Here is a 22819-nt window from a genome sequence, read left to right as displayed (position 1 = left end):
AGCGTCATCAGGTAACGATGCTACTTGTACACTAAAAAATGGCACATTGCAAATTCATCAATTATGGCACACCACAGCATATCCTCTTCTATTTAATGATTCCACAGTGTAGGAATAAAAATCTAATATTTTTTGCCTTGATAAATTTGAAAGTAAAACTATAATCTTATCTCTATCGTCCACAATCTATTATATAAAAATAAATGTTTGTTTGTGAGTTAGTTTGTTTGTTTGTTCCCTATAGACTCGAAAACTACTTAACAGAACGGCATGAAACTTTGGAAATATGTTGTGTGAATATTGAGGATGGTTTCTGACCAGAAATTTTAATAGGGGGGCTAATAATAATATTATATATTAATCTATTTTACAGACCTACGTTTTCGAAATTGTCGACCGAGCGGCCAACGTAGAATGGGAAGATCATCATGATTCAAGATCATGTGATAATATGATTTAGCATCTAAACTTACCAGCTGTAATAAACACGCCACTCTGTGATAAAATTGTTTACTGGTATTAAAACGGTAGTTTTAGGTACATAGGAAGTCCGTATTGAGATGTAAATGAAAATATCGATTGTCAGATAAATTTCATGATTCACCAAATAAAGTCAAGCGCTACATGAGATACATTGACTTTTTGGCGGTACGAAGTTCGCCGGGTAAGCTTGTATTATATACATACGTCGCAATGTACCGTTCTCTTACATCCTGATATACTCCACAGCTCAATAGAAAATGGCTCAAAGACTCATTCTAAGTGTTGCAAGATGGGCGGGCTTTATTAATGTCCCGTGAATATCTTCTATATCTGAGTACCGCATAACATTATTAAATCTGCTAGGAGTTTTCACATGTGTTCATTTATTTATCACCTCATGAATGTTACAGGAAATATGTCTTCAAATACTCAAGAAAAGCAGATTGCATCAAGCGTCGATGCAAATGAGCCGCAAACTCAGGTTTCCATGAGTGACGACGTTAGATCCGTTCTTTCAGAAAATGCGCAACTAAGAGAAAATCTGAAAGATACAATTTCGTCGCTGGATGAACGAAATTTCTCATCTGAGGCACAGATATACAATCTCAAACAACAGAATATCACTCTTTGGTCTGCTGTAAAACGAGAAAATACTGAAATAGAACAGATTAAAAAGGAAATACAACAATTAGAAACCGAGCATAAACTTGAACTCGTCAAGCGAGATGAGCTATCAAACAAGTGAGTATACACTTTCGGGCTTTCTTTCTTTAAAACTATTTTTCCTCTCATTCAATGATTTATCAGATGCGAGTATCCGTATGAAGTGATATTTATTTTATACCTATGTTCACTTGAATATATTGGCCATACATTTAAAAAACATTTTAAAAATTGAAGCAACAGAGCATTGGATTGCTATATTATTATACTTGGAGACCTAGATCAACATCTCACTTCACTTGTGTTCATAAAATGAAGATGCTGAGTACCAAAGCAAATAAAATCCCAGTATATCCATTAAATTTCTATTGAAGTGTTTTCTTATTATTAGTATAAAATAGAAATCTTTATTTGTCATAAGGGCCATGCCCTATACAAAGAGTTGCACACGAACATCAATAATAAATAAGTTTACATAAATTACAAAAATATCAAAAACAGAGCAGACTAGCAGGAAAAATTGATAATCACAGGAGCACAATTTGTAACATCAACACAATAAAGAGCATAACAAACAAACAGAATAAATGATCTAGGATCAATAGCGTCATCAGGTAACGATGCTACTTGTACACTAAAAAATGGCACATTGCAAATTCATCAATTATGGCACACCACAGCATATCCTCTTCTATTTAATGATTCCACAGTGTAGGAATAAAAATCTAATATTTTTTGCCTTGATAAATTTGAAAGTAAAACTATAATCTTATCTCTATCGTCCACAATCTATTATATAAAAATAAATGTTTGTTTGTGTGTTAGTTTGTTTGTTTGTTCCCTATAGACTCGAAAACTACTTAACAGAACGGCATGAAACTTTGGAAATATGTTGTGTGAATATTGAGGATGGTTTCTGACCAGAAATTTTAATAGGGGGGCTAATAATAATATTATATATTAATCTATTTTACAGACCTACGTTTTCGAAATTGTCGACCGAGCGGCTAACGTAGAATGGGAAGATCATCATGATTCAAGATCATGTGATAATATGATTTAGCATCTAAACTTACCAGCTGTAATAAACACGCCACTCTGTGATAAAATTGTTTACTGGTATTAAAACGGTAGTTTTAGGTACATAGGAAGTCCGTATTGAGATGTAAATGAAAATATCGATTGTCAGATAAATTTCATGATTCACCAAATAAAGTCAAGCGCTACATGAGATACATTGACTTTTTGGCGGTACGAAGTTCGCCGGGTAAGCTTGTATTATATACATACGTCGCAATGTACCGTTCTCTTACATCCTGATATACTCCACAGCTCAATAGAAAATGGCTCAAAGACTCATTCTAAGTGTTGCAAGATGGGCGGGCTTTATTAATGTCCCGTGAATATCTTCTACTACCAAAGTTGAGTATAGCTCCCAAGACAGTAGGAATTGTGAGCTGAGTCATGCATCTTGAAACATTAATCGGAATCCTACATGACAACAATTCTGACATTTCTGAATTAGGGTTTATTCTCCAATACATGCCACAGCTCTGCGATGCGAACGCATGCTGGGCATCTTCATTTCTAATATGTATCCTATAATCATCTAATATACGTTTGTAGTTGTTTGTGAGATCAACCCTACAAAAACCATCATTTCCCCAGACTTGACCCAAGTTCAATAAGCGAAGCCAAGATTTCACGTGGGTAACCCAATTTCGTTCCCCAAACTCAGCTTCCATAAGAACTCTATAACAAACGTACGGGTACCTAGACTCACACATATTTAGAATTTTTATGAGTCATAATAGACTCAGCTTGAATATAAAGAATTTGAAATGAGTTCGACCAATTTCCAACCTAACTGCCCATCCTGGTGAAGCCCGCCCCAGTAACAGTACTCTTCATAAAAGAACAATTGAGCCTTCTCTAATGCTTCTTCCATGCCCTGCGCCCAAATTTCAGCTCCGTAGAGCGTAGCTGGAATCACGATAGATTCGTATAACTTTGTCTTATCTCTCAAGTATCAGATTTGAGCTTTGATAAGGTATTCATAAGTGCAGCGGTCTCTACTTTAGCTTTATTTAACGCTCTACTACACATATTTTTGAAACCACCTTATGACTATAAAACTACTCCCAGATAATTATATTCCTTGCAAAAATCAATCTTCCCCCCCTGACATGCAATACTCCCCATTTTACTAAGACGTCCCTTGTGGAATGGCATTACTTTTGTCTTATGATAGTTTATCTTTAGCCCCAGTGATTCGCTAAATTCGAACAAACAACGAACTTTATTTCTAGTATCTGGAATACTGTCTGCAAAGATGACGATATCGTCTGCATATTGCAGCATTAAAATATCATGACCCCTTCCAAGACGTAGACCACTCAATCCCCTCTGTCTAAAAAACGATTCCATATCCGTTATGTACAATGCAAATAAGAGTGGACTCAAAGAGTCCCCCTGCAAAACCCCCTTTGTCACCTGTATGGGTTGTGATTGCACTTTACAATGATCCTCTTCCTGAACCTCAATACTAAAGCAAGCTTTCAAATATAATTCTTGTAAGACTCAAAATATTTCTACTCACACCTAAAGATCCCAGCTTATCCCATAGCCCTATATGAGGAACAGAGTCAAACGCGGCCTCATAATCCACGTAAACGGCGAAAAACGTTTTGCTTTTATTTATTAAATAATACTTAATAAGAGTGTTCATTACGAAAATGTTGTCTAAGCAGCTTCGATTTTTTCTGAACCCAGACTGGATCTCTTCTAGTCTGCCACAGAATTCAACCCAATGAGTCAGTCTTCTACATGATAATTTAGTAAAAATTTTCAAATTGCTATTTATAATTACAATAGTTCTATAATTTTTTTGGATCCGATAAACTACCTTTTTTGTGCAATAGAAACATTTTCACGAACGCCCATGACCCCGGAACCGTTCCTGTGTCCAATATACGATTGAAAATGTAGGTGATGAAATATTTCCATTTATCGGGCAAAAACTTGAAAAATTCGTAAGGAATACCGTCGGGACCCGGAGATTTACCCTTTGTTGTATTTTTCAGAATGCAATCCAACTCTTCTACAGTAACTGGTCTATCAAGGAAGGGGTGTCTATTGTCTAGTGTCTGCGAATATCAGTTTGGGTAGAGATAAATCTGGTACCTTACATTTTTCCCGGAAAAATAAAACCCACTCTAACAAGCCAATTGAATTTGATACGTCTTTACATCTGAAGGAACGGACTAGTAATGAATACTATTCATTAGTATTCTTTACGTTTCTGAATTTTCTTTAATTTTTTCCGTTTAAGAGCTTTTCGCCAGTTCAATTGTTTTTTATAATTCAGTTTTGCCTGTAGGAAATCATTTAAATTTACTGGATCAAAGTTCTCTTTTTCAGAAGATCGATAAGTCTTTCGTAAATATTTTTTCAATTGTTTGCATTGACAGGGGAGTTTTGTAAAGAAATACGGACAAATTATAGAGTCAAAGATTATAAACTTGATTAATGTAATCATTCATTAAACAAACTTTGTGATTCTCTAGCGTCAAGGCTGGAAAGTTGAAAACTTCTTTCAAATTCGCCTCGAGCGTGAGCCTGATTCTGACAGCAAGTTAGTCGAGAGTGAATTTTTTGCTCAGTATTGAATCTTTGAGTGGAAGGTGTGAGTAGGCTGTTGAGAGCCTTGATTGTTTTCGTGGAATAGCATATTTTATCTAGAGTTCCTGCTCATTGTGGTGAAACACTTCAACAAAATTTTGATGAGTGGTATTCATGTTATTTTGGATCAAGCATTATGAATGATGATTTTTGAATTTCTGATGTTAAAGCTCATAACATTAATTCACTAGCAGATGGGTCACCTGGATTCAATTTCCACCACTTATTGGAAAATTGAGGCCAAACTGTTGTCTCGAAAACTGTTGGAGATATCAAAAATCACAACAGAACAAATATTGTAGAGAATTTATCTAGCTTCATTTCTGAATAGTCAGTCATGTCGGTTGAACGCATTTTTCTTAAGATATGAGCGTGTAAGCCAAACATTGAAAAATTCAACTTTTAAACCACCCTCATCGCTTTAGCACAAGGGATAGGGATGGGGACTTTCGATATGATCATGGCTTATCAGTTAAGTTATCCCTTCTCTTCACCACCCTTACCATATTTATTAATCTCTCAGCTCCGTCAGTAATTGATCGTAACAAGCAGTCAGATAACTGATCGACCGTACAATCGGCAGGAGAGAAAATTCTTTCCGACAAAAGAGATAAAAAGTATACTCTGCTTTAACGCTATCTTCCCAACGAAAACACTTATCCTTAATCTCTCTCACACTGATTAACGGCACTGAGCTTCTTAACTGTATATTTGATAAAACAATAATAGGCAGATGATCTGAAGTTAATACAAGATCAGAGATAAACATATCACTTCTGTTAACATTTCTAATCCTTCTACATTCGTCCATATCATGTCTACAAGGCTATTCCCGTTTGCGCCATGGAATGTAAACTTAGCTGGAGAATCACTGATAGACCTACCATTCAGAACACATAACACTATCATTGGCTTCAATTACAGTAGATTGAAATTTATTTTTAATAAACATTGCCATACCACCACTAGGCCCACCTCTATTATATTTTTTTTGCTAGTTGTGAAAAGCATCTATAATCATTTAAATAATTTAAGTTCAATTCCGAGCTAGTAACCCATGTCTCACATAAACAAATAACAGAAAAATGTCTCACAAACCTCAACTGTGAAGAGTCCAACTCGCAAAAGTTTTTTATTCCATGCATATTCCAGAACATTGCATTAAAACAGTTCACTGTTCCGTCCTCTGCCGGCAATTTTACGCTACCTCTCTCCAATAGCTATGGTTTATTGGCTTGTCTCCCATGCAGCAACTCTGGCGCTCTGACGCGTCGAACCAGTCTGCAGCCATCCTAGTACTCCCGGTCCCGGTGATCCTCTCCCTTGTGTGTTTCTTCCTCTTCCTGGTGTGAAATTCTTCTTCGTTGTCGCTTTCGTCGTCATCCCCGAGCCTCTCTGGAAGTCATACTGCTTTTTTGGAGTAGCTACCGCCTCTCTGAGTGCTTGCACTTTACGTGAATTCCAAGCATTTACTGCCTTAGTGTTCGCACCTTATTAGCACCCGTTGAACTGGAGTTGTCTTGATTCACATCTGAGCTGTTCCGCTGTTCATTCTCCATCGGAAAACTTGGAATTTCATCGACGTTTTCCTGTGCAGATTGTGACGAGGTTTTCGGTGAACGATCCACCACTTCAGAGTTTCAACAGTTAGTCCGTCAGAGATCAAATAGCGAATGTTTTCAGATTCACTTGCTACACTTGGATCTTCCTCAAGCTTATCATCGATTTTTAAATCACTCAGTGTATAGACTTTACCATTGACAACCAATTTATCACATCGAAGAAATGCCCTATGCCCTCCTTTCTTTCTTAGCCTCTATTAGGAAAATTCTAAGTTCTGATCTAATTTTCCTCACTCGAGTACCGAAATCTTCATCTATTCTAACATTTGTCCCTTTCAACTTTTTTGTAGCTGATAAGACGTCCAATTTCTTTTTGAAATTAAGAAATTTTACAATAATCGGTCTAATGGTGTATTTTCTTTTACCCAAACGGTGAGCTCTATCAATGTCTGCCGAAGCTATTTTCTTATTATTAAATTTATAGCTTAATATATCGATATAATGAAGAACTTACTTCATAACAGTACAATTATTTTCCAATATCAAATTTGTAGACCTGTATCCTAATGCATTATATAATGTTCTATTAATAAATTCTTGATAAAAAATGTGACTCACAATTTGTAATTGAATGTAACAGATCTAACATCACTTAATCAGAATGTATTGTTGTACATTGCTATCATAATGATCATCGTCTTTTAAAAATAATATTATTTATATTATCAAACCATGTGCATTTGGAATCGATTTTCCGACGAATCTTTCTCCCAATTGACAAATTGTTTATTTAAAAATTAGAATAATTCATTTTTATGAAAGAGCTAAACCTATTTCATTGTAATTATTATCAAATGGGTAATCTTGAATGGGAAATGAAAATTTTATAATAATATATTTTTTTAGGAATCTGAGTATCAGACTTGTGACGGATGAGTTGAAAAATTATGTGAAGAAGATTCTGAATGATAAAAATTCAGGTGAAGTTGAAGCAAACAATAATTATAAGAGAAAGGAAACTATAAAACTTGAGCTGGAAGGACTCAATCAACAGTTCGATTCACTTGCAAACTATCTTTTGCAGGAGCGACAAAAATATCTCAATGAGTGTAAGTTATAAAATGATATAAGCTACGTAATTTCATCCATAGTCTTCCTTTATACGTTTTCTTGTTTTTTCGTGATTTTTAAAAATAACTTTACAAATAGAAAGTTTATTCACAATTTTTTTCATAAAAACCAATTTTTTTGGCTTGTACATTAAATTTAATTGATGCTTGAAAATGATTTATTTTTATTCATATAAGTATGCTCATTCATCTTCTTTTCAAGGTAGACGTCCTGATTGATGCTAATTTCCAAATATTGGAATAATTTATTTTATGTCAGCATCTATAAAATTATAAAATTGTTTTTTTTTCAAGGCTTATGTCCACACAAGGCTCCAGACTTGAGCTTGTAGCCAGCCCACAGAAGTGAAATTTAGATTTATTTTAATCAATTTTATTATGTATAATTTTCTATTAAGGAAATGCAATTGATATTTATGTTGTTGTAGTAATAAATGCTTTAAAATTGTATAAGAGTGTTAAGTGGGAGAGAGATATTAATCTCTTCGTCCTCCTGCTAGTCTATAAAGACAGTCTCAAAATCAAATCAAATTTTATTTCGCCATAATTATAAAATAATACAATGAAAATAATAATTCTTAATACAAAGTTATGCAAAATAATAAGATAATAATCAATCCTTATATACACAAAAAGTAACTTTATCAATCAAAATAACACATTAGGCACTGCCTGCAAAACCGAAGTTTGAGTGTTTACAGCGAGTATCAATAATATACATTTTCAATATAAAAATTCAATAAATGAAACAAGAATATATACATATGAATGAAAAACAAAAATAAAAAGGAAAAATAAATTTAAACATGTAATTTGAAGCATTAAAATTCAATAATTCATTATTATTTAATATTGATTTTTATTATGGTATGTGGCTAAGGAGATGAAATGACAATTATATTTGTGGTTTAGAAAAAATACAGAATAGTAGACAAATATAAATCCAATATAAATAATATATAAAATAATATATTTTAGGATTAAAAGAAATTCAGAAAGGTAATTGCAATAAATGAAACATATCTACAGATAATTAGGTGAAGGTGGCATTAAATAGTGCATTATGTGTGAATAAATTGAGATATATTTACTGATTTTATCCATTTTGCAATTCTACCAATACTAGTTTTTGTTATCAATTTATCTGGTATTAGGTAGATGAGTCTATTACTTATGTAAGGGAATTGTCTACGGCATACAGGCATGTCAGTTCTATTGATTTGAAAATTGTCGTGCATACTGAAATCGCAAGTTCTGACTTGTGGTGTAAATTGACTTCTATTTTTATTATATTTAGTATAATATAGGGTATCGTCTGATTTGATAAGTGCTGCTTTTATTAGTGCTTTTGATTTAGATAAATGTTTTGAAGTGTCTGTCTAATTCACCAACCCACACCATAGGCTACCATATTGCGATACCGACTGGGCATAAGTGTAGTATATTAACAACAGGATATCACCCACCCCAAACATTATTTTGCATGTATTATTTATGTATATATTTATGTATAAACTGAATAAGTTAGAATAGCTTGGCACTGATCAATTTTAATATTTATTATTATAATATTTTTTAATAAAATAAAATTATTATAATATTATCATTCAAAATGTTATTTTCAGTAAGTCATGAAGAAATAGAAGATGTACATCAACCATTGAAATTGGCTCATGAAATTGCTTCTAAGAAGAATGAACTGATGCAAATGAAATTGGAAATTGAGCAAGTTATGAAAAAGATTAATGAGCAAAATAGTATCATATCCAACGCGCAAAAAAATAGCCAGTTGGTTAGTTGATTTTTTTATTTCCCATTATTAAATTCCTTTTTTATTTTCAATAATTAAAATTTTTTTTCTTGATAAAACGCTAACATATAGTGTTATCCTCCAAATGTTAGGTATAAAATATTGTCGATGAATCACAATGACATTGATTTACATTATGCTTTATATGAAAATAAATTTTATGTATTGATGCCTGGGTGCACAAAGTTTAAATCAACAAAACTGAATATGTGTTGTTTTCTTAGCGCTATTCGTGGTTTTTCTATTATAGAGGCTGTTTTTAATCATATTTGATATCATGCTCTTATATTACTTTCCAGACAAAGGAGGCGATTGCTGCCGTGCAAAGTGAAATTATTGCTGTGGAGAAGGCCATCAAACATGAAAATCTGGAACTGGATAAAAATCTTGCTGAATTACAAAACGAGTGATTATTTTAAAATTACATTCTACCTGTTGAATTAAATTTAGTTTATTTTTTATTTAGTAGTGTATGATTGTATTTTGTGTTAAATATCTGTCTTTATCACAATCAGATGGATTTTTATGAATATTATTTCTGAAATTTTCATAGAATGTTAGCCATTCTGAAAGCTCTCCTGAGAAACTACCTGCCCAAGGGGTAGGCTACCATCTTATTCTTACGACGCTGATCTCCCGTTAGCAATGAATCCCACAGTCTGGGATATTTCACATGCCTCATGCTACTTCCAGAGACGAGGGTATCCTGACTCCCATAGTCTGGACCCCCCACTGAATGTCTGAGACCTCTACTGCCTCCTTTACGGTACCCACTGTCTCATATTACACTATTTAGATAATTGAGAGAGTGACCGATTGAACGGATTCCGCTTTGTATCAGAAAAATCGCTGTCTGGTAGTTCGAATCCCACCTAAAGCTGAAGGCTCCTTTCATCTCTCATCATCAGATTTAGCCGCGCAGAAACCTAGATCGTATGTGAGCTCCACACACGGAAAAAATCTATTCTACATACTGTATCTATTGTTTGATTGAAAACAAATGTTCATAAAAATCATTTCCACATTTGTCAAGTCTCTCAATTGATATTAATTTTCAGAATTGCTGCACTCGAGACAAAGATTGAAAATACAAAGAATTCGATTGAGCAATTGAAAGGTGAGAAGCTTGATGTTGAGAACAGAGTAGAAATCATGAAAATCTCCAATAAGAGTATAACTGAAGGAATTTTGCCACTGAAGGAGGTGAGCTTTCTAAAGATATAAAAAATTATTATAATTATCTATTTATATTTTTTACTTTTATCTATTCATTTGTTTGTGGCATCAATATGTTGTCAATATTTGAGACTCGAATTCCGAGAAAACTGAAATGATTTTTGCCACTAGCTAAGGGCGACTTGAGGAGACTGCTACCCACCCCACGGGGATGCAGAGGGCAAAGCGCTAGTCAGAAAAGAATAATAAATTAATTTAAAATGAATGCACTGTTCAGTTTATAATAATTGAGATAAAAATCAGGATTAATTGAATGAACAGATTGAAAAACAAAACTAATCTAATATCTCATTAAAATTACATTACAATACCGAATTCATTTCAGATTCTTAGAATACCATTATCATCTTCCAATCAATGATTCTGACTTACTGGAGGAAATTCTTGTTCTCCTTTGTTGTGTATAGATGCAGAATGGCTGGAAATTCTACAACATTCGTCTATACTATTTGTTATATTTATGTTTTTAACGTTTTTCCTCAAATATGAATGAAATGTCTGTAACCATTAATGTAACGCCTTTATTATGTAAATGTCTATTTTCAACAGAAAATGTATTCACTGTCCGAATCTGAGACCAGTCTCCGTAATGAAATAGAGAGCTTGAAGAGCAGCATTGAGCCTTTGATTGGAGTCGAGGCTCGACATGACGAACTCAGTGAGCGTATGCGAACGGTGCAGGACAACGTGCAGGGCCTGTCTGCGTCGATAAGTTGTCACAAAACCACACTGGACGACTTTCAGGGCAGGCATGTCGATTTGCAACAGCTGCTGGACTCTATGCAACAACAATCGAAATCGCTGCTAGATGAAACCAAACTGATGAAACAGCAATACGATGAAGTGGCTTCCTTGACAGCTCACACAGAAAAGGAGCATGACCTCGAAGAGTAAGTTTTCATGCCACAGTTTCACGTAAATTTAGAAGTCCTGTAGAATTAGGACTGATGATTATTTGTTCACTCTAGACATACACTCTAGATTTTACATTCAACACTAAGGCTGCGTATAACTGTAAAATTGTACATATCGAAATTAAAGAGAATTCAATCAGAGACAAGAAATATAGCTTATACTTATAAACCTTAAATATAGCTTATGCTTATCCTTTATCTATGATTCAATGCTCTTTAAGCTCATAATCAGCATGGATTTTTACCATCGATTTTTAAAAAGTTATAAGAGCAAAATATGTTTTAAAAAATGGAGGCAAACGTGTTTTTTTTTCAAAAATGTCACACCTTCAAGAGCGGCACTATATAAACTATAGAAACTTCAAGATATAGAAAAAGTTGATAAATGGATATTGTAGGGAATAATGTAAACTTCAATTTTGTATAGAACAGTCATGTCCGTAAGATGGATAGTTTTCGCGTTATATACGAGATACCAACAAATGGTACATTTTAACTACTTGGGGAATTTTGATATTGTTACCTCCTTAACTTACTACTCTAAACAGAACTGCCGGTTCAAAAATTGTCTTCAAAATTTTCCCTCTACAACCCTTCCTTGACTGGCGTATCATCCAGTAAACGAATAAAGAAATAAAAATACCATAGTTTTTTCTCCATTGTGTTTTAATTTTAAACCAAAATTCCCTTCAAGTACGTTAATTCATTGTCATTGTTACTGTGCAACTAAATTATATCAGTGCTGCTTAGCTGTTTTTCCAACAATGATTATTGTCAAATGTATGATAATATGTTGTTTTTTTTATTTTCTATTATTCATTATATTATTTTCAAATTTTAGTATGTTTTTTACTATAATCATTTGATTTTATCACAATGCATTCCAATCGAATCTAACTTCATGAAACTTACTTCTTTATAGGACTGAATTGCGTGAAACCCTCGATGGATTTTTAAAACAAATTGAAGAACATGAACAATTAATACTTGAAGCCAAAGCTGAAGACGAACAATTGAGTAAAGCAATTTCCGAAACCAAATTAAAAATAGAAGAACTAAGCAAACAGAAGAGAGATATTGAAGGACAATTGGAAAGTTTGAATGAGATGGTAAGTTTCAAATCTTGAAATTTTTATTTAGGCTAAGAATGTCCACTCCGTCAAGTTATCAAGTTTTAAAAAGTTCAAACTAAGCTATATAAGTTGAAAAATGGGTTATTTCACACAAGTTTAACGTTAGGTACAGTCCACATCCTGTGGTTTTGCCTGTATCGGCGGAGGGCCACTAGAGTTAAATACTTCCTGCTCAGAAACATCTACCATTTTTCAAAACTTTCTGGTATTGCTCCAAAACAAAAAATAAAATCCTATAAAACTAATAATTACCCACATTTTTTACTTTAAATTGACTTTTTGACAAAAACTGCTGCAACAGTAGCAACAGTAGTAGGGAAATGCGTAAAATAGTTGAATTATACATCAAATTGAAGAGAATTTAATGCTCTACAAGCTCCTTTTTAGTATGGATCTTTTTAGCAATCGTTTAAAAGGTTATGAGGCCAAAAATATGAGAGAATTGTGGGATAAGTGTTTTTTTATAATGCATAAGTGATTTTTTATGCAGCACATTCAAGATCGCAGATCTCGAAAACTATGAGAGCTATGAGAAAATTTTTCGGATGAACTTGTAAAATTTGTAAGCTTCAATTTTGTATATGATTTTAATGCTTTAGTTCCGCATTTGTTTAAGTGGCGCATATAGTTTCGAGACATGCGAAAAAAATAAAAACTGGTACCTTTAAACCACCCCCACCCCCTCAGAACGTCCTGTTCTGTAGTACAGAGTATTCCAGTAATATATGGAGTAACTGGAATATTCTGGAGTAATAATTTGAGAATATAAAATTCACACCTTCTCATTGTCAGCAATGATAGACACATCTACGCCCTGTAGATGTGGAGAATTACTATTTGCGTTTACCTACTTAATACCCTAAGAAGAATTGTGGGTTCAAAAGTTGTCTTCCAAAAATTTTCCTCTATTTCTCTTCGTTGACTGGACTACATGCTTAGCAGACGCTAAAGCATGCCTTAGAAGCCCAAGGGAAAAATAAAGCTCTGTCGAGAGTCAGGAAAGGAATTTTTCGATTCCTTCATCTATCTAGGGACTCTCAAATCTATTTTTTATTTTTTTATTCTATTTTTTTTTTTTTTTGCAAAGGCATGGATATCACACTGCGAACTTTACCTTGCTTATATGCCGTTTCAAGGACCCCTAGGCAAAGCTAGAGGACGACTACAATACTACTGTGTATTGAAATCAAAACTTATATTGACTTAACTTATTTAACTTATTATCAAAACATAATATTGGAGAAATTAATCCATATAATAAAAGCGAAATGGCACTGATTCATTCACTCACTCAATCACTTATTCATTCATTCATAATCATCAGAACTAAAACTACTGAACCAAATTCGTTCAAATTTGGAATGTATGTTAAGTCAGCCTTCTAGAGGCGCACTAAGAACGAGTTTGAAAAAAAATCCAAAGATACGCCCAAAATCTGCTGTTTTCTCAGCTTTTTCAAGAACCAATATTGACAAAAAAAATTCAAATTTGGTACAGAAGTTTAGATGGGGGCTAGAAATTTTGTTTCGATTGGCAAACATACGCTTAAGATAGGCAGTTTTACTGCGGTTTCCAAGCGTTCCGTAGCTTTTTTACCTGCATTTTCTCACATTTTTCAAGAACTAATGGAGAGAAAATGTTTAAATTTAATACAAAAGTTGAGCTAGAATCTAGAAATTTTGTCTTTGCCAAAGATACGCCCGATATATATAGGCGGTTTCATAGCGTTTTTCTGCGTTTTCTCTGATTTTTCAATAACTAATTTAGAGAAAATGTTCAAATTTGGTGCATAGGTACAGTTAAGGTGTACAATAATGTATAAAGTGTTGCTGCTTGAGGGCTTAAAAATTACGTCAAAGGTACGGTACGCTCAAAATCGACATTTTCTCAGTTTTATCATGAGTAAATGATCAGAAAATGTACATATTTGGTACATATTCTTAGCTGGGCTCTAGAAGTTTTATGTTAAAAGGACATTCAAATTTCTCCAAATTTATGACCAAAATCGACGTTATCCATCGTTTTTCTGCGTGGTCTCTGTCAACTGGTAATTGAATCGATCCAAAAAAAAGGACTTAAGCTCAGATGAAGAATGCAGGCGAGCGAAGCGAGTGTGAATGATTCAGCAGGGGGTCCAGACGGAGACGGATAAGTCGTGCCGGCTGGTCTATAATTTAATATAATAAAAGAAAGATTTGGCTTATACACGTACGGAATAGGAAATTCACGAATGACGCATCATTACGTCTCAACTATTGAACTGGTTAACTTGAAATTTTGCATATTGATTCTTAATTTATCGAGGAGGGTTGTAGGCTGCCTATTTTAAATACTTTAAAATTTCAGCATTTGTTTAAGTGGCGCATATAGTTTCGAGACATGCGAAAAAAATAAAAACTGGTACCTTTAAACCACCCCCACCCCCTCAGAACGTCCTGTTCTGTAGTACAGAGTATTCCAGTAATATATGGAGTAACTGGAATATTCTGGAGTAATAATTTGAGAATATAAAATTCACACCTCATTGTCAGCAATGATAGACACATCTACGCCCTGTAGATGTGGGGAATTACTATTTGCGTTTACCTACTTACTACCCTAAGAAGAATTGTGGGTTCAAAAGTTGTCTTCCAAAAATTTTCCTCTATTTCTCTTCGTTGACTGGACTACATGCTTAGCAGACGCTAAAGCATGCCTTAGAAGCCCAAGGGAAAAATAAAGCTCTGTCGAGAGTCAGGAAAGGAATTTTTCGATTCCTTCATCTATCTAGGGACTCTCAAATCTATTTTTTATTTTTTTATTCTATTTTTTTTTTTTTTTTGCAAAGGCATGGATATCACACTGCGAACTTTACCTTGCTTATATGCCGTTTCAAGGACCCCTAGGCAAAGCTAGAGGACGACTACAATACTACTGTGTATTGAAATCAAAACTTAAACATAATATTGGAGAAATTAATCCATATAATAAAAGCGAAATGGCACTGATTCATTCACTCACTCAATCACTTATTCATTCATTCATAATCATCAGAACTAAAACTACTGAACCAAATTCGTTCAAATTTGGAATGTATGTTAAGTCAGCCTTCTAGAGGCGCACTAAGAACGAGTTTGAAAAAAAATCCAAAGATACGCCCAAAATCTGCTGTTTTCTCAGCTTTTTCAAGAACCAATATTGACAAAAAAAATTCAAATTTGGTACAGAAGTTTAGATGGGGGCTAGAAATTTTGTTTCGAGTGGCAAACATACGCTTAAGATAGGCAGTTTTACTGCGGTTTCCAAGCGTTCCGTAGCGTTTTTACCTGCATTTTCTCACATTTTTCAAGAACTAATGGAGAGAAAATGTTAAAATTTGATACAAAAGTTGAGCTAGAATCTAGAAATTTTGTCTTCGCCAAAGATACGCCCGATATATATAGGCGGTTTCATAGCGTTTTTCTGCGTTTTCTCTGATTTTTCAATAACTAATTGAGAGAAAATTTGGTACATAGGTTCAGTTAAGGTGTACAATAATGTATAAAGTGTTGCTGCTTGAGGGCTTAAAAATTACGTCAAAGGTACGGTACGCTCAAAATCGGCATTTTCTCAGTTTTATCATGAGTAAATGATCAGAAAATGTACATATTTGGTACATATTCTTAGCTGGGCTCTAGAAGTTTTATGTTAAAAGGACATTCAAATTTCTCCAAATTTATGACCAAAATCGACGTTATCCATCGTTTTCCTGCTGTCAACTGGTAATTGAATCGATCCAAAAAATGTATATTTGACGGGAGGACTTGAGCTCAGATGAAGAATGCAGGCGAGCGAAGCGAGTGTGAATGATTCAGCAGGGGGTCCAGACGGAGACGGATAAGTCGTGCCGGCTGGTCTATAATTTAATATAATAAAAGAAAGATTTGGCTTATACACGTACGGAATAGGAAATTCACGAATGACGCATCATTACGTCTCAACTATTGAACTGGTTAACTTGAAATTTTGCATATTGATTCTTAATTTATCGAGGAGGGTTGTAGGCTGCCTATTTTAAATACTTTAAAATTTCAGCACTCAGGTCAAGTTTTTAACAAGACCCTTGCGGAGCACGGGTTACCAGCTAGTATTAAGTAATATAATCTTCAGATTATAATCCATAAAAAGCTTTAAAAATAAATTCGAATGACGTAATAAAACTTGTTAGTTAGTTTTCATGGTTGATCTGATAAAATCAAGTTTAGTAACTTAAAATTAAAACACGTTATCAAGCATAATTTTGTTTTTTACATTTCAGTATAAAACCTTGGAGAAGACTTTGATTGATGAAAAAACCTCTTATCAATTGAGCTTTGATGGAAAGACTGATGAACTCCGACAAATTACATCAAAAATTGAATCGATGGGTAATTTGAGCGCTGAGCTACAAGCTCATGCGAAGGAGTACGAAGATTTAGTGACGGAGAAAAATTCGGATCTAGAACATTTTAAAAAGGCAACAGCAAAGGCTGAACTTGAGTTGAAGAACTACGTGAAAGTAAGTCATCAATAACAGAAAATACCTACTTTTCAATCTCATTCATCACCTTATTTAAGATAGTATATCATAGACTGTGTAATTCTGTAAAACTAATAATTCTGAATATATAGAATTTTATTACCCTGTTATTCCTACAACCCGATGCACGAAAATCCAATCAAATTTAACCGCCGTAAAATAATGTCATGTAACGGTAACAATCTGATGTCCATTAGATGAATTCGTTTTACGGATTTAACAATCTGATATCCATTAGATGAATTCGTTTTACGGCGATAAATTTGATTGGATTTTGTGTAACTTCATTGCTGGTCGTTAATGTTACATTTCTTCTCCTGCCTGCCAATTATTTTTTTCTATATTATAAAGTTGGTTTGTGAATCTATGTTTTTTCATAAAGAACTAATCCAACTTCTTAATTAGTGGACTACTAATAACAGTAGTTAGCAGTAATGAAAATAGAATATTTGGAAGTTGTTGATTTTTTCTGAATTCGCTGACCCTATAAATAGAATACAATGTCTTATTTTTATGAGACGATGTTTTGAAAACTTCGTCCACTCTACCACTTGGGTCTTTAAAAAATTTAAACTTTTGAAGTAATTTATTTGTTGAAAAAAAACTGATGGGAAGCCTATGGTAGGAAGCATGTTTGTTTTATTCATACGTCCATTCACAGTTGCAAAATAAATTTCTAATCTATAGGAGTAAACCAGCAAATCACTTGTATTGGAAAACATTGAAGCATATAATATATTTCTAAATTAATATATTTCAGGAGAAGAAAAGATTGTCACTATCAATGGAACGTGACTACGAATTGGCCGAAAACGATTTATTGGAGAAAAAGACAAACTATCTCAAAAAAATAAGTGAGCTTAAGAAAAGTATTGATGCCTTAACAATCGAAGGAGAAACCCTTAGCAATAAATTGTCTCGTTACAATCAGTTGAAAGTAAGTTGGAAAATTTCCACATTTTTCCTCGGTTTTCTCATGTGATAATCCTAAAAAAGTCAATTTTGATTAAGTTACAGTACTTTATAAAATTGTTTAAATTCATTTGCAATGTATTTGTATTACTGTAGCCTATCATACTGAATAATAAGAAATAGTATTGATAAGAATGGATTTATCAAAAATCTTATATGAGTTTAAAAACAGTAATAAGGAATACATAAATAAAGTTGCGATTTGTCAGCTCAGTTATCAAACATAATTATGATTTCATAAGATCCTGAATTATTAGTGAATTGGAATAAGAACCAATTCCCAGCACAACTTGGCGTTAGGACATTTCCAAACCTTGTTTTTTTATATTGATCCTCATCATCAGAATGCGACCTGCTTTTATATTTTCACTAAATTGTCTCTTGTATTTTCCGGAACAGAGGAAGCTCGAGAAACATTGTGCAAATTATGAACGTATGATGGCTAGAATCAAAAATGAATTGAGCGTTACAAAGAGGGATATTTACAATGTGATCTACAAAGAAAAAGTAAGTTTATATTTGTTTATTATTGAAATTTATTTGCAAAAATTTCCCTTTAAATGTTCCTTTTGATTGTTGATATGTCCCTTTGTCCCTTTAAATGTTGATATCTGATTATTATAGAAATTTATTTGTAAAATGTCTCCCTTCAATGCTCCTTTCAAATGTTCCCAATTGCATCGCCTACAATGCAATTTTTGACATACCAACACGATGGACCGTGTTGATAAACGATATTAAACATTCTTCTTATCGCTTTGAACAAAGCACGCTTTGGTGAACCAATCAGAACTATTTTTTAGCTTGTTTCAACTTGCAACTACTAGTCAATTCAATTCAATTTATTTCCACATAAAATTACAAATTGTACAATATTGATAAGTTAAAATAAAAATAAATATAATGATAAATTATTTACTATTTTGTTTAAAATTGTAACATTACTGAAAAGTGGAATCCCCCAAGAAGACTATACGTCTGTGAATGGGGGAGAGTTCCTATGAGCAAGCTAATAACAAAAAGTGAATTAAGTTTGAAATAGTTATAAGCAAAAAAAATATATATTATAAATTGTTAATTAATTAATTATATATTAAAAAATATATATATATATATTATATATATATATATAATATATATATATATATTATATATATATATATTATATATATATATATTATATATATATATATATATATTATATATATATATATATATATATATTATATATATATATATAAACAGGATACACACGACACAGATAGATTAAAAACACTTAAAAACTCACATTTAGACGAAAATTCTCGGGAGCTCCCCTTTGTCAATCAAACAGGAAGTGAAGTCACTGTTATATAAAAAAATATATATATTCATAATACTAAGATAACCTAACATACATGCTATATGATAGAGTGCAATCTACAGACTATTGCACTTCCCTACCACTGTTTTTGTCACAATTTGTGAAGAGTGCTTAAATGGAAAGAGAGAGCTAAAAAAAGAGCAAGAGGACTCAAGACTGTAACAATTTATTTATGAAATTGTAGAGATTTAAGAAGCATAGGAATGGAGCAAGCCCTCGGTTCCAGCCCAACCTATGCCAATCAACCATTTAAACAGCTTCCTTTTATACATCACATCGCTGCAGCTCTCAGCCTCCCTGATATCATTGGGTAAATTTCTATAGACGATTTGTGCTAGATAGTGAGGAGACCTAAGTTCTATTCCGTGATATAATTGAGGTGTTGAATATCCATGGTTATTTCTGTGTCGAGTTTGATAGTTATGTTGAATATTGCTGAGTAGTTCTATTTTGTGTTTCCTGATATATGTGAGAAGTGTTTTAATATACAGTTGTCTTTAATTAAGCACAGGGAAGTCCGAGAACAACAGCGACGTGGGATATCTGGGCTCTTTTTAAGACAACTAGTGCCAGTCAACTACTGCCTGGCAGAACAATGGCAGTTCTATAAATCCGTTATAACGTGCGGTCCTAAATAGATTATATTATTGCATTTAGGCCTAATTTTGCATATCAAGAAATATCCCCGTTAATTCTATTTAATTGAAAAACTAGAATAGTTATCATAAAGAATAATGATCATTAACTTTCTTAGCCTACATAAATTCAATATATTATAGTACAATAGAAAACGCTGCATTCAAATCAACTGAGTGCGCATGCGTTTAGACCAACATAAACTGCAGGTGTGTGATTTGCTAGCTTTGAACGTGATTGGGAACTGTTTATTCGCTCACCACTCTTTAGTTGTGAAATGCCCTATAATAGAAGCTACAAAAAAGTATATTGTGGATCAAGGAGTAAGTTGGTGGGTTCTTAGCCGGCGCCCACGAACAGACATACAAAGTAAAACATATTTGTGTAGTTTTTAAAAAATATTCTCGGTTAGCCGAAAGCCTTGTATAGTAAATAGCTTATTGTTTTTGAAGGGACGGATTCAAGGATCCAAAGGTTCAAAGAACCCCACACGTCAACCAAAGCTTATTGTGTTCCCAAGTAGTATGTTAGTTAGGCAAACCAATACCTGTGTCCTTTACAAGAATCAGGAGTTTTTCCCTATACTAACATCCCATTCATCACCTGGTTGCTTGTCGCAATCCAGTGTGATATGCTTGGCAGTCTCTTAAGACTGATTAGTCCTCGTGACCTATGTGAGTTCCACTCCTGGCCTTCTTTGAAGGTCCTTCCGCTGAGGAAGGGGCGGCCAAGTTGCCTCTAGGGCGCCCGGCTACCCTTGACTCAGCCTCTTGACCCAAATTTGTGCCTGGAGTTTCACCCATATCTGGTCTCTTAGTTTTTTCTTTTTGCCCCTCCGAAACTTCGCAGGGTCAAAAGCCTCACCTCTCCCAAGAAGTTTTGTCTAAATGGCCGCCCTTCTTTGAGCAGTTGCGAGGCTTGGTCTCTCCACCCAAAACTCGTGACCTACGTGAGTTCCACTACTGGTCTTTTTGTAGGTCCTTCCGCTGAGAGGGGGGACGCCAAACTGCCTCTAGAGCGCCCGACGCCCGGCCACCCTCGACTCTTGACCCACATAGTAAATAGCTTAGTGCCGGTTGCACAAAATCCGGTTACATTTTAATCCTGATCAATTCCAGAAGAATCAATCAGAGGAGCCGTCTTTTTAAAATGGTCTCTGATTGGTTCACGTGAAATTAATCAGGATTAAAATTTAACCGGTCCTTTGTGATATAATTTTGAACTACAGTAATTTCAATTCTTAACAACATATTAATTAATAAGTAATTTAACAACATTTAAGGAGTAATTTAACAACATTTTGGTAAAAAAATGAAATTTTCCTTGTTCTAATATTATCTTGATATATTTATTTTCCTTTTCAGAAGTAGATCTGCAATATCGAGGAAGGAAAACTGTTCATCTAATAATAGTATAATATCATCAACATTCATGAAATTATAGGCGATTTTTCAAAATCTAAAAAATACACCGTACAGTTTGTGATTATCTTTTAAGAATGAGGATTTAAAGAAGAATTAATTCTGAAAATAGTATAGTTTGACATAATTAATTCTTGTCGTGTTTCTAAAAAAAGTGATGGATTTTTTTCATATCATTATATTCTCTGTTAAGTTTCTCTTAAAGTTAAAAATGTATCATAAGTTCATCGTATTATTATAGAAGTATTATTAGTATATAGAAGTTTTATTATATTATCGTATAGTGATAGAAGTTATGAATCAGGTTTACATAAATATTACGTGCAATAAAAACAATATTTCTAAATAGTATCTCTGCTACATCTTCTCAATCCGAAAGCTGTTTTTCTATTTTACATCCATAACAATTACTTGATCAATAAGAAAAACTAACTAGCAAGACTGTATACATCATTCTTATAATACTTAACGAATCCGAGTATTACTTAAAATTATGTTCACACATAGACATTTGTAGGAGATGGATAGTTATACTGTAAAAAACATTACCTTACTTTGTAAGTTCTCATTTAATGTAGAAAAAAATGTCAGTGTTGAAAATTTAGCTTTGTAAGTTATAAAATCAAGATCATCATAAATATCCTGTAAGATATATTACTTATTTCTGAACAATTGTTCCATATGGTTGCCATACATTTTATGTAAATTATCCGTTTATGTATCAATAAATTGATATTGTTCATGGAATACCTTCTTATTCTTCATCTTTATCATAATTAAGTACCATACTCAATTCTTTTAACTGTTTTTTTTTTGCTTTTGCTGTTAACTATAGCCTAATGTAGTAAAGACTTGTACAAATGTAGAGTGGCGTTCCGGCTGAGATGTATAGCCGTCAACATGTAAATTACTTTTTTAATGTGTCTATCGATAAAATATAATAATTCAAATATTGTATTTTACTTCAAATGTCCATCTAATAATAGTATAATATCATCAACATTCATGAAATTATAGGCGATTTTTCAAAATCTAAAAAATACACCGTACAGTTTTTTCATAACAATTTTTCTAGAGATTTCCATCATAGATATTCTCTTTCTCCACATGCTTTCGAAACATGATTGACATCATTCTCAAACCATTATCTACAAAGAGGCATGAGGTAGCGTACACATATTTCCAATTGTTAGGTTTGGCCAAAGAAAAAATAAAGAAACGTTATTCATTACGTGTCTTGGCATATGGTGAAAAAAGCATATTCTTTCGCTGCAAACT

General features: G+C 33.3%; 1 protein-coding gene across 5 annotated transcripts in view; it reads left to right on the top strand.

Moving 5' to 3' along the window:
* The window catches only part of LOC111045005 (COP1-interactive protein 1), a 33144-nt gene extending 10856 nt beyond the window's left edge, over positions 1 to 22288 (top strand). For 2 of the 5 annotated variants that reach the window (XM_039430929.1, XM_039430927.1), the window contains 10 exons: positions 7296 to 7498; positions 9145 to 9311; positions 9629 to 9735; positions 10388 to 10532; positions 11115 to 11455; positions 12402 to 12588; positions 16889 to 17128; positions 17910 to 18086; positions 18521 to 18632; positions 21485 to 22288. In XM_039430929.1, coding sequence (XP_039286863.1) covers positions 7296 to 7498; positions 9145 to 9311; positions 9629 to 9735; positions 10388 to 10532; positions 11115 to 11455; positions 12402 to 12588; positions 16889 to 17128; positions 17910 to 18086; positions 18521 to 18632; positions 21485 to 21537 — 1732 coding nt within the window. In that variant the 3' untranslated portion in view covers positions 21538 to 22288. Of the gene's footprint in view, positions 1 to 892; positions 1225 to 7295; positions 7499 to 9144; positions 9312 to 9628; positions 9736 to 10387; positions 10533 to 11114; positions 11456 to 12401; positions 12589 to 16888; positions 17129 to 17909; positions 18087 to 18520; positions 18633 to 21484 lie in introns of those variants that run through there. The other 3 variants (XM_039430928.1, XM_022330307.2, XM_039430930.1) reach the window with 3 other exon arrangements.
* Positions 22289 to 22819: the final 531 nt, after the last annotated feature.

Source organism: Nilaparvata lugens, chromosome 6, assembly GCF_014356525.2.
Source record: "Nilaparvata lugens isolate BPH chromosome 6, ASM1435652v1, whole genome shotgun sequence".
Taxonomy (NCBI): domain Eukaryota; kingdom Metazoa; phylum Arthropoda; class Insecta; order Hemiptera; family Delphacidae; genus Nilaparvata; species Nilaparvata lugens.
This window is presented reverse-complemented; position numbering and strand designations above follow the sequence as displayed.